This window comes from Numida meleagris, chromosome 4 (assembly GCF_002078875.1).
Source record: "Numida meleagris isolate 19003 breed g44 Domestic line chromosome 4, NumMel1.0, whole genome shotgun sequence".
Lineage (NCBI taxonomy): Eukaryota > Metazoa > Chordata > Aves > Galliformes > Numididae > Numida > Numida meleagris.
In genome coordinates, this window is record NC_034412.1 from 1,273,804 (window position 1) to 1,286,164 (window position 12,361).

The 12,361-nt window shown below is 50.7% G+C and overlaps 1 protein-coding gene across 5 annotated transcripts in view; it reads right to left on the reverse strand.

The window, feature by feature from the left end:
• The window catches only part of VEPH1 (ventricular zone expressed PH domain containing 1), a 64,494-nt gene continuing 53,881 nt past the window's right edge, over nt 1,749-12,361 (reverse strand). For 2 of the 5 annotated variants that reach the window (XM_021395788.1, XM_021395793.1), the window contains 2 exons: nt 5,497-5,633; nt 1,749-2,549 (listed from right to left, as the gene is read on the reverse strand). In XM_021395788.1, coding sequence (XP_021251463.1) covers nt 2,214-2,549; nt 5,497-5,633 — 473 coding nt within the window. In that variant the 3' untranslated portion in view covers nt 1,749-2,213. Of the gene's footprint in view, nt 2,554-2,634; nt 4,649-5,496; nt 5,634-5,759; nt 10,735-12,361 lie in introns of those variants that run through there. The other 3 variants (XM_021395789.1, XM_021395790.1, XR_002438300.1) reach the window with 3 other exon arrangements.

The following is a 12,361-nucleotide window of genomic DNA, read 5'->3' on the forward strand; positions in this document are numbered from 1 at the left end:
TCACCTATAGAGGTGCATGCCAGCTCGTGGCAGACCCATCAGCTCATTCTCTTTGTCATCAGTGATGCCCGGTGCTCTTCATGCAGCCCATGGGAGCTGCTGGAAATAGTTGTTGTAGCTCCCTGCAGGAGCAGGGCTGCTTCCCTTCACCGCACATTGCCTGAGCACTGCACCCTTCAGCAGAGGTCAGCTCGGCCAGCAACAGGGTGAGAACCATTCTCCTGCACCAAGCACTGTGCAAATCCCTCCTGGAAGGGCAGCAACACCCCCTGCCGCCAGGGGGAATGCAGCCAAAGGCAGCAGGAGTTTGTCTTTGTCCCCATCCCCATCCCTGTCCCCATCCCTGACTCATTCCCCATCCCTATTCCTGCCTCTGTCCCCATTTCTGTCTTCCCATCCCCATCCCTGTCCCCATCCCAGGATGGCTCCTGCTGGGGACATTGCACGGCCAGGAAGTGAGGAGTGCCCTCTGCTCCCCGCTCAGAACACAACACTACTCAAATTTAGAAAACTCCAATGCACACCATTTTAAAAAAAGAAACAGGAAGGACTATTTATGTATTTGCTCAAGAAGAAAATTTGCAACAGCGCAATTTGCAATTATTTCTTTCATTTTTATTTTTGCATCTCCCCGCTCTCATCACAGCTAGATGGATGATTTCTGCGTTACCCCTTTTAGGAGGTTGACTAGAATAAGCTGCCAGCTGAATTTCCCTTTTATTTTCTTCCAAGTTTTAATTTAAGACAGGAGAAGTGTGGCGAAGCTTCTTATTCTATGTAATCATTTCTTGGCATGAAGCAGGGCCACTAATGACCTGAATGGGTTGTACTGCTCCAAGCACGCCGAGGTCGCAGGGCAGTGCGTGGGGGCTGGCAGCAGCAGTGCTGGTGATGAGCTGTGGCCTGGCCAGTGACAAGCCACAGCCCAAGAGGTGACACGGCCACAGCCCAAGAGGTGACACGGCCACAGCCCAAGAGGTGACACGGCCACAGCCCGGCCCATGCCTGGGTGCTGCACTTGGACATGGAAACCTGTCGGTGCTGTAAGTAGGTCAGAAAAGGCGTCTGAGATCCCCAACCCAACCCAACCACACCCCTCCATGCCCATCACCACGGCCCTCAGTGCCACATCCCCGTGGTTCTGCACACCTCCATGGGCGGTGACCCCACTGCGCCCTGAGCAGCTGTGCCAGTATAACTCTGGACATGAAGACTGCAGATTTACACCCACTAATTAACTTCATCCCCATCCAACTCAATGGTGCATCCTACCTGGGTAAAGGAAGGATTTGCTGGTCCCAAGCAAATGGCTGAGAGCTCAGGCTGTGGAAATCCCCACTGTGTCCCTCAGGCTCGGATCTGACTTTGTGATTTCGAGGCATGAAGTGTCACAGAAGCTGCAAGTACTAAAACAGCCTATTACTAAGATGCTTTTTTTGAGCATCAGTTCTAGTCAAATTGGAAAATATTATATTTTATGTCTACCCCATCTTGGCCTCCCGGTCAATTTTTTCACCCACAGGTTTCTCACTCACTTTTCCTCACCTTTCCTCCTTTTGTTTTCAATCTTTTCTGTGCTATTTCCTCCTCTTCGGAATCATTTGAGAGTAACAACAACAAAAAAATACAAATAAAAAAAATAACCAAAAAAAAAAAAAAAAAAACAGCGCCCCAGACCTGGAAATGATCCCATTTCGGAGCCATTTTGAAAGCTTACAGAACAGTGAAGACAAGGAATTAAAAAAAAAAAAAGAAAGGAAAACATTTTTTTTTTACTTATGTTTGGTTACAAATGGGGGCAAGGCAGGAGAAGGCGGCAAAAAAACCAAAACATTTAAATATTTAAATGCATTTTTCTGCACTGTCACATCTTTAAAATCGCCCCATCTCTGACCTGAAGGGAGAAGCAATTATGATTTGTAGCGACAGGAAAAAGGTGAGGGAGGTTGGGGTTGAATAAGGAGCAAGACGATCATTTTGCAGACAGACGGAGGAGGAGCGCAGGAAGCCCTGGCACATGGGGTGCACCCAGCAGTGCTGGGGCCATGGACACCTGCAGCTCCCAGGAGCCGTGGGATGGACCTGGGCTGCTCTCCAGCCATGTCTCCCAGCTTTGAGGCCATCAGGCTGAAGGAAAAGCTGCATTTTGCAGTGGATGGGGCAGCTCTGTCTCTACCAGCATGCGGACAGCAGCACTGGGTCCCCCAGCAGTGTTACAGCCAACGTGCAGCTGCCCCACAGCCTCCCACGTCCCAGCAGCTGCCCACCAGCCCGGGCAGCCCACAGAGGGTGCAGAGCAGCGGGGTGCTCGGTGCCCTACAGGTAGGTGGTGGTCTCTCTGCTCTCCCTCTCCTTGGCCTGCGCGACGGCGACGTTGATGCACTGCAGCCACTCCTCCGTGCTCTTCTCGTCCTTGGCCTTGAAGACGTAGGTCTTGTTGTCGGTGAAGATCTCGAAGGCCCGGGGCAGGCTGCGGTCCCGGCGCTTCTTGGCCACCACTTTGACGCTCTGCACCTTGCTGAGCTCAATGGGGCAGTCGTCGGGGTCGTCTTTCTGAAACACAGGGTGGGGAAGGCAAACAGAACCAAGTTCACGCACCGAGGCTTCCCCCCAGAAGGGAAGCAGCCACTCCTCGTGTTGGTTTGGAAAACAGAACAGATATTTCGTGTCTGACCCTGGAATGAGAGGGAAGCCACGGCAGTTTTCAATGGGGAATGGAGAGTGTGGCACAGCTCAGTTGTACTGCGGTTTGAAAACAGACAGAGCAGCACATCTGTGAAACCTTAGCATCACTGTAAGAGCGGGGATGGGATGCAGAGAGCAGCAGAGATGGCTGTGCAGAGTCACAGGAGTTTCCTGTGGGAGATTGGTGAGCTCACCAAACAGACACGAGCTGTGGTCTCCAGATGAGCCACATGAGCCCCGATCCCCCAGCGCCGTGTATGTTTCTCCTGTTGAGATCTTTCTAGCAAGAGGAGTAAGGCAGGTTTTGCAAAAGCTTTCTGCTCCGACCACGCAGATTCCCTGTGCATGAGCACAACACCAACTCCGGCTCAGGCTCTATGGACAGCAGCAAGCTGCTCTGCACTGAAATTGGACCCACGTTAAACGCTGAGAATTTTATCGCAGCAAATGCAGAACAACAAGCAGCTCAGGAGGAAAGCTGTGCACCCCGCGAGCCAGACCTGCCAACACGTATTGAGCAAAAGCACCGTGTTCCCTTCGTGGGACGCCGTGTACGCACTGCGTTCGCCCTCAAGTTGCTAAAGAAAGCTGATTGTACCCTAGGCACGGTTCTGTGAAAGCTGCTTACCACAATTTTCCAGGGCTGTGGGATGTGGCTCATTGTGAACCTCTTCTGTTTTGGTTTGCTCCTGCCCCCCCCCCCTTCGCCCGCTGGCAATCCCATTGCTTACTCAGAGCAAACAGCACCCACGTGGGTACTTCTGTGGGGGGAAGGTTGGCGGTGGGGCTGGGGAAGAGGCACGCACAGCCAGCTGGCCACCCCACCGTGCCTCCTCTGTGCTGCTTTGCATTGCCAGGCCAGCAGCACGACAGTCCCAGCACCCACGTGTGCCCGTCCCTGTGCAGCAGTGCCAGATCTGCTGCACAGCTGGAGCAGAGCTGTCCCGCTCAGCCATGCTGCACCAGGCCCCAAGACAAGCACCAGATGGGGCAGAACGTCTCTCCTCCTTTCTAAATGCAGAGCTATTTACCAGCCCTCGTGGCCACGGTGCTACCGGCGCATCCCGCTGCCTGTGACACCTCCCTCCTGCTGCTCGCTGCCCCAGCACAGCATCCTGCTGCCCGCTCCTGGTCCCACGCTGGCCAGACTTTGTGGCACTGAGAGCAAAGTGTCCCGTCCCAGCAGACAAAGATGTAGAACAGGAGAGCACCATGCACAGCCAGGCAAGCCCCCCTGCCGTTGCACACAGCAGCCAGCCCCAGGCCTGCATGCAATGCAGGCTGCAGGGCACGGGGAGGTTCCTGGGCTGCGGCCCAGGCAATGGTTAATGTCTCAACTCTCTATTTTAAGCAAAAAATGTAGTGGTAACAGGATATAAGGCAGCAGCTTGGAGGACTGGTTGCCCAGGCACAACCACCGCAGTCCCTGGGGGCTGGACGCCAGCCTGCTCCTCTAGGAGCCAGATACTTGTGTTCAGCTTGAGAGGGGGGGAAACAAAGAAGCTTGGAGTCTGCCAGCTAAGAAAGGGAAGTTAACCTACGTGAATTCTGCCATTTTGCAAAATCTGCTGTCTGACAATCTGATCTGCCAGCTCCAGCCGGTGGCAAAATATTCAGCACCCCTCACATGAACCAGGAGAGCACCGAGAGCACAGTGCCACTGCTCCGCACCAATCGCATCCCAGGGGGAACCAAGGTGTTCCGGTGTGGAGAAATGACATTTATTCTGGTGCTGCAAGAAGTGAACCTCAACCAGTCCCGAACTGAAGCTGAGGCACGGTATGGATGGAAATGTCTTCAGAATCTCGGTGAAGAAGTCACCAGAAAGTAAAGTCAAGTCAAGGCTGCTCTGTGAGGGAGGACGTGCTCCTCCTCGGCTGCAGCCGATGCCCTCCCTGCTGCACTCCTCGGGGGAAAGGGCTCAGGAAGCCATTTCAGAGGCTTAAGGAGCTTTGCTGAGTTTCTGCAATGAAAAAGATTATTTACCAGAAATATTAAGGCTTGCCTGCAGCTGGAGGATGCTGCTATTTTTGGCTTACCGAAGAGAGTGCTGTTGCAACAAAAATGAAAGGCCTGTTTTGTGCCATGTTTGATAATCCTCATTGTGAATGGCTGAGGAAGGTTAGTTTCTACTAACTGGCAAGTAATAACTAATGAGGGCTGGATTTAATTACCTGCTCGTCCATGCCCAGCAATGAACTTGTCTCTGAGTCACCCTGTTGTCACTTCCCAGTGATTTCATAGAAATTTCAGCAGAGTTGCCCTGAATTTAGATGAGGGCAGAAGTGAAAGACAACACTTGGTTCCTTTGGGAGAGGAGCACTTTGGCATCACCTCGCCTTAAACAAACCTGTATTTCCTGCACAAACAACGCCGGCTATGGGAACACTCTGCAAGGGGGAAAATATATTTATCTAAGGGGAGTTTATTGAAATGGTGTTTATGCAGTGAAATAATCGCTGGGCAGGACGGACAGACAGATTTACATGGCCATTCCATCGGTGATGGATGCACTCGTGGTGCTGGCGTGCCCTGGCTTCAGCTGCGAAAGAGCTGGTTGTCTTTACTCTGTGTGTGTGTGTGATGCCATTTGCCCCGTGTTAGCTGAGCACCAGCACCGCCAGCCCTGGTGCAAGCCTCATGCTCCTCGTCCAGAGAGAACAACACCAGCAGGCACCAGGAGCAAAGGCTCGGCCGGAGGCGGCCGGGTGGAGCACGAGGTCCATGGAAAAAGCCACATGGTGGAAGCCCTGGGAATGGTGATGAGGAGCAGGGAAACACGGGAGGCGAGCCAACATGCCCCGTACTTACAGATTTCCCTTTCCGAAAGAGCAGCTGGTTGCCAGCGAGGGTGAAGTAGCGAGTTTTCCACCTCTTGATGAACTTCCAGCGGACCTGCTTCTCCTTCAGCTTGCCTTCCATCAGCGGCTGCCCGTCCTGGTTCACCTCTGGGGGGGCGAACATAGAGCAGGGGTTATCTCTGCTCTCTTTCAGGCAGGGCAGGCTCTGCTGCGGTGCTGAACATCCGCAGTTTGGCTGCCAGCATTGCTCCTGACCCCAGCGCCCGGCCTTACTCATACATGGTCTGGGAGGCCTGGCAGCTGGAGCAGGCTGCAATTCTTCCTTCAGTCCCTTGTTCATTGCATACTTATCCCCAGCATCATGCCTCCCAATTGTTCCTCAGCCCTGCAAGAATTTATTACTTTGTGCAATTGGAAACCAGCACTTATGCTGTCTCTATGGCTTCACGCCACGCTGCAGAGTTCAGCACAGAGTTCTGCTCCTGCTCTGCAGTGCTATGGGCAGGTTACCTCGCTCCCCACTCACTGCCATGTGCCCACCAGCACAACCCGCCTGTGCTTCCAGCTGCACAGACACAATTTTACCCTTTTGCAGCAAAACTTGCTTACTTATCATCAACCAACACCGCGGCCTTTCTGCTTCCCTGAGTGGTAACAGCAAAAACAGCACCTGTGCAATGCGTGGGTGAATGCCATCTGTATGGAGCATGTGTTAAACGAAAGACAGGGTAGCTCTGCCCAGGTCAGTGAGGAGGAAGAGAGGGAGAGACACAACAACTTCTGCCCTCACCAACTGCAGTACGGTGCTGCCTGCAGCTAGAGCAGAAGGCAGTGGCAGATGCACGGTGTGCAGCACAGCTCTCAGGGCACAGCAGGAGCATGCATGGCACACTCAGCCCCACTGTCATTCTGCAAAGTGACCTCAGCCTGCCGCAGAAAAATAGTTCGAGTCTGTCAGCACGGAAATAAAAGTCCTTAAGAAGGGAGATGAAACTCTTATTTCCCTCCGTGAGGAAACAGCGCTGTATTCAGAACCCCTTTGAGAACTTAAAGCCCTGCAGGAACACCAGGAAGTGCTTTTACTGATGTGTTTGTAGAGATGGGGCCACCTCCACGTGCAGAAGTGTGCAAGGCTTCGGGGCGTGGAAGAACATTCCCAAATCTGGTGTGCAGGAAGGCATCTCCCAGCGTGGGGAAGACCAAGGGCATCAGATGGGCTTCAAAACACTGCCCTGGAGCAACCTCTTCACATATGGAGCAAGCAAGAGTGATTCTTCCTTGCCCACTGTCCTCTGTGCAGGGCCTTGCAGAGCTCAGACTGCAGAAGGGCAGCGTGATGCTGAGGATGCAAGGTGACGGGGCCATGGGCAGCACTGGTGGTGCTGGGAAGAGCCTCAGCTGGGGACTCGAGCTGCGTGGCTCTGGGACACGCGGCTCCCTGCACTGTGTCCTCCCTGGGAGCAGGAAACAACCTCAGTACGATGCAGCAGGTTTGGATCAGGAATGTGGTTTTTTCCCCAGCGCTGTTTACATTGGCAGAAGCACATGCTTTGGGGGTCTTCAGTGTGTACTGCTTCAATTTCCTCATGAAAGACCGTAAATATTTCTGTCTCTGGAAGGAGATACACTGAATGAAAAGGGGGGTGGCCAAGTTTCAGCCACAACAGGGAACCATGCCCACGATTTCTGTGATAAAGAGAGGTTGTTCTGCACGCCTCGCAGCCCCGATCCTCCATCATTCCCATTATTTGCCATTCACGTGTGCAGCCTCTTGGTGGAGGGTGCATTATCACCGTGAGACTATGCAGGAAATACCTCCTCAGTAGCGATAACCACAGGGCACGGTGCCACGCCATCTCCCAGGATGAGGTGCCAGGACTGCTGTGATGAAGGCCACGCGGTGACAGACAGAGCAAAAAGTCGTGACTCTGAGAAACACCGGCAGCAGCAAGCAGCACGCCTTCCCAGAGCGTGCAGGAAACAGGGAGAACTTCCCTTTAATAAAAAAGGACGAAGATAGGACAGGAATAGAGCCTTTACTTCTAAATGAGAACTCTAAATAACTCATTACGTGCACATTAACTTTCAGACATTGATGTTGGATGTATAAACATCTGGATAGAGCTAAAGAAAGATTTGATATGGGAAGATAGTTGCTCAAGGGTTAGGCCTTGTGCAGCAATGCTGATTTCAGGGCAGTAGGAACACGTTTTAAGCCAAACTAAGAAGCTTTAAGGCACAAAACATTTGGGCACTGAGATGGTTGGTGGTCAGGAAAGCAACATGGGAAAGGAAGTTAATGTGCAATTTTGGCCTAAAGTGGATTTTCATGGCCAAAGTCTTTCCCAAACAGGATTTACTAAAGAAATGCTGGTCTGTCTTCAAGCACTCGGGGCTGGAACCAATGATAACAGAGCACTTCTCGCCTACATCCACTAAGAGGTCTGTGGGGAATTCTGATGTCAGCTTCCAAAGTCGTCATAACGAAGCAGATGCCAGTATGTCTGAGGGTCTGATTAGAAGAAAAAGATTCATGAAAGATAAGAACGAAGCCCTTTTCCAATATTTTTCTAAGTCCTTTCGCTTGTTTTGATTGCAGTTAACTTCACAGAGAGACAGAATAATTCAGCTGGAAGGGAACTTGAGGGGCTTCTCATCCCACCTCCTGCTCACAGCAAGGTCGGCTCTAGGGTCGGACTAGGTTGCTCAAGGATTTATTGACCTGGGACGTGAAAATCTCAGCGACCTCTCCAGGCAAGCTGCCCCAATGACTGACCATCCCCGTGGTGGGAAAGCTGCCACTTGCAGCCGATCTGAACTTCTCTTATTCCAATAGATGCCTCTCACCTCCTGTCCTCGTGCCACGTGGCCCCACAAAGATCCTGGCTGCATCTTCCCAGTGCCCTCTTGCAGGGTGGGCAGGCTGCTGTCGGGTCCCTCCAGATTGAACCAGCCCCAAACCTCCCAGGGCCACCTGCCCCAGTCCTTACTGGGATTTTACTCAGCCACCGCTGCAGCCGCTGAGCGCACATTGTGTGCAAAGCAGGATTGGATGCATGGGGCTGTGCTGGCGCAGGGCAGCGGGAGAGGATCCACACTGCCCCGGGAAGGCACAGATTTACTCTTTGGGTCTTGCCAGACCCAAACTCAGTTGCTGGTGACCCCGTGGCTTACCATACAGAGCATCGTTATATGGAAGAAGCATCTGCATTTTTACTGCAGTTAGAAGGATTAAAAAGATGCGCTCAGCTGCCAGGTGTTGCGTATGCATTCCCTCCACACACACCGATCACCGGAATGTTGTGTCTCCTTTTGGTTTGTTCACCTCTAGGCAAACTGAGAATTCTTCAGCAGAGCGATACAAAAATGTCTGAAGGCTCATGTCATGGGAAACGGAGTGCATTCTCTTCAGTTTCGCAAGCAAAGATCGAGATGTGACGTGATAAAGCCCACACAGAGCCACTTTCCTCATAACAGGGAAGGGCACCGTGAGCTCCAGAGCTCAGAGACAGGGCAGAAATAATCCCACGTTTGAGCAGGAGGTTGATTTACCTAAGCAACAACTCATCAGTTCTCCTTCTCTTACTTTTAAAGAACAGGTTTGGTCATCTTTAGAGAAATACACTAACGTGATGATACTGACCAAAGAGGAAAGATTTCCTTGACATAAGCATTACTGGAGTGGGTTCTTGGCTATTGTTTTACAGAGGGTCAGACTGGGCGGCCACGCGGTCTCTGGGGCTGGAAGCACCGTGCAGTGGTTTATTGACGTTCCATGAGCTCTTTCACTCAAAGAAAGGAGGGAAGGACTCAAAATGTTGTATCTACCACATATTTTTCACTACATTTTTTTTTTTCCAAAGAACACCCGAGAGGCTAAAAATGCTAAAAATAGTACCCTGAAACTAGAAATGATTTTTTTTCCTACTATAGTATCCATTGCTTCCTAAACCGTCTCAGTGGAGAGAGACTAACTCCAAAATCAGTTCAACCTTGAATAATACCCACTCATGTAAGCGTCCGCCATGAGGTAAGCTGGAATTATTTTCTATTACTTCCATCTTGCTTTCTTTGCAGAATTACAATGTGCCAAACTCCGAGTTGTTTGGGTACTGAACAAAAGTAATAAAACAAAACAAAACCTGAAACTCTTCCAAGATGAACTCAAGAAAAAAGCAAAGCATTAAATCTTCTGTTTGATGAAACGAAGCCATCCACAAAAATTCAGTCCGATCATGAATGATCTCAATGATAATAAGCCCCTCTTAACTTGAAAGAATGGAATGTGTGGGTGGCAAGCAGAAGATAAATGCAATTAACCTAAGGGAATATGGATTGGCTCTCCTTCATTAATCATCGCATTTGGTTTTGTTGAAAACCTGGAAAGGACACGTTACTGAATGCCACATTTTATAATTTTCAAGCAAGCATTACAGCGGGGATATTTCGGTTCACCAGATAATCACCACTGCTCGCAAAAGATAAATGCATTCAGAACTTAACACGGTGTGGGCTCTCCTGAGCGAATTGCTTTTTTAAGGAGGAATTCATCAAAAGCCCTCAGTTTTACCCGAATCATTGCCCATGGGCACAGTGTCTCTTCTGCAGCCCACGGGGATTACTGCCATGTCTTTGTAAGCTCCCAGAACAAGGCATGCACTGCAATTCCCTCGCAGGCTATCAAGTGGTTTTACTGAATTTTTGGTGTGCGAGGGCTTGCGAGCCAACTGTCAGCGCAGGAGGTTATGTTGAAATGAGGCTCTTAAAAGCCAGCTTTTCCCAACGAGAGGCACGCAGTGCTTACTAACATCTCTAATGCCTCGCATCCACGCTCGAATGGTTATTGTTTAAAAAAAATAAGAACAGAAAATAGTGCAGTTTGGTTCTCCTAGCTCTGGGACCAGCAACAGAGCCAGTGCGTGTACGTGTACGTGGGCAGATGAGTCGGGCTTGCAGGAATGCTCTCTCCCTCCTTGGCTCAGGGATATCGGGAACAAAACAATTCAGGACGATTTAGCAGCACTTCTGGAAGAGTGCGGTTGTCTAAGCCATGCTTTAAAGTGTGAAGAATGCGTGTGAAATGGTCAAACTTTCTCTGGGCTAACTGCTGCTTTGGGTACATCCACCGCATTGCTGAAGCACAACGATCAGAGCCGCATCTGCAAGCAGCATCACGGAGCTGGCGTCCCGCAGCAAGATCCAGGCTTCAGGGCATAATCCTTCCCTAAGACCCCAGGATAAATGGCATCTTGCAACACGGCATCCAAAAAAAAAATGTCACAAAACCCAACATTAGCAGAAAACAAAAGAAAATAATGGAAAAAGAATTTGCCTCTGAATTCCTGCTTTAAGAACCGGGTTGCTAAACAGCATTGCTAAGAGGGAGAAGTGACTTTCTTGTCTTTCAAAAGTACTTGAGATTTCAAAAGGGTGCATCCCAGTGCAGAACGAAGATAAAAGATGTGCCACAGCCCTTACAGTCCTCACCCATTCCAGGAGCCCTTTTTTCTTCCTCATCTCACAAACCCCCAAAGACCCCCGAGTGCCTCCCACTCTGACCCAGCTCTTCCCATAGCTCCACATCCCCGTTTCAGGAACGTGCCATTTACCTGCAGGTTTTCACCCATTAACCCATTCACCCATTCACTTCCTTCCTCTCGTGCATCTGAGCTGTATTGCCACTAAGCCATTCATTTGCTTGGACTTCTCAGGGCGTTTAGAACCGAGGAGGAAGCTGTGGTATTCACTATGTGCCTGATCTTTTATATTTTTATTATTATTTTTTAAGCAAAACCAGAATTGGCTTATAAAAAGGGCTGTCATATTCCAGAAATATTCTGTGCTCGCTTCTTCCTGCTCCTGGCCATCCCCAAAGGCATCCCATACTTTGCAGCCCTGGCTCCAAAACAAAGGGTAAATGCTCCTTTTTTTTTTTTTTTTCTTTTTTTTTTTGAATTTTCAGGCATTTAATGTGTCAAAACAAAGCCATTCTCATAAGCTTTGGCATTTTAAACAAGGTGGACCTATTTTCCTCATGGCTTGGCATCCATCTCATTCTAACATGATGGACAAAGCAGGGAAAGGCCACTGGAGCGAGGTGAAGTTTTGGCTCAGAGCATGACTTCTCCTGTGGTAGATGAGCCCCACATTAGAGCTGTGGAAGGAGGAAGATTGGGGATGCCCCATGGAACGAGTGCAGGTGCTGCCCTGATGGGACTTCATAAGCTCTGGGCCAACCAACTATAGAGAGAGGGCAGCTGCCCGAGCAGATATCTGAAGCAGCGAGTTATTCAAAGGCTTGGCCAAACTGTTCATAATTCCCAGCCAGAGCTGAGCATGCTGTCAAGTTGCGACAAAACTCCTCCAAGGAAAAGGCCATCCCTCGCCAGAATCTTTTACCTGGGACGAAGTCCATTTCCCCTCACCCTGTTTTCTAACGTAGTTGAAGCATTACAGCTGTCCTGAAGCACTGCCTTGCTCTTAAGACACGCACTACAGACACAGCGATGCTAAAGGAAGTAACACAGTCACCCTGGCCACCCTCCCTCGATGCCCTGGCAGAGGACTTGGGTTGGGTGCAGTATCAGTGCCAATGTCCCCCCAGGGGTGGCACCTGGGATGCGGCCCAGCAGAGGCAGCCCCATTATCTGGGTGCTGCAGGATGGGCGCAGAGCCCTCCCCCTCCCCAGGCATTAGCAGCCATGCAACCTTCCAAATCTCACCGGGAACATTGAGACAAGAGGAGTTTCACGGAGAGCTGCAGTGGAAACAGACAGCGTCTCTGCTATGCTGGGGGGTTAGCTTTACTTTTTGCACAGCTGCTGCCACCAGCAGCACTCCTGCACAGTGCAGAGCCACAGTGTTACGCAGCCCCG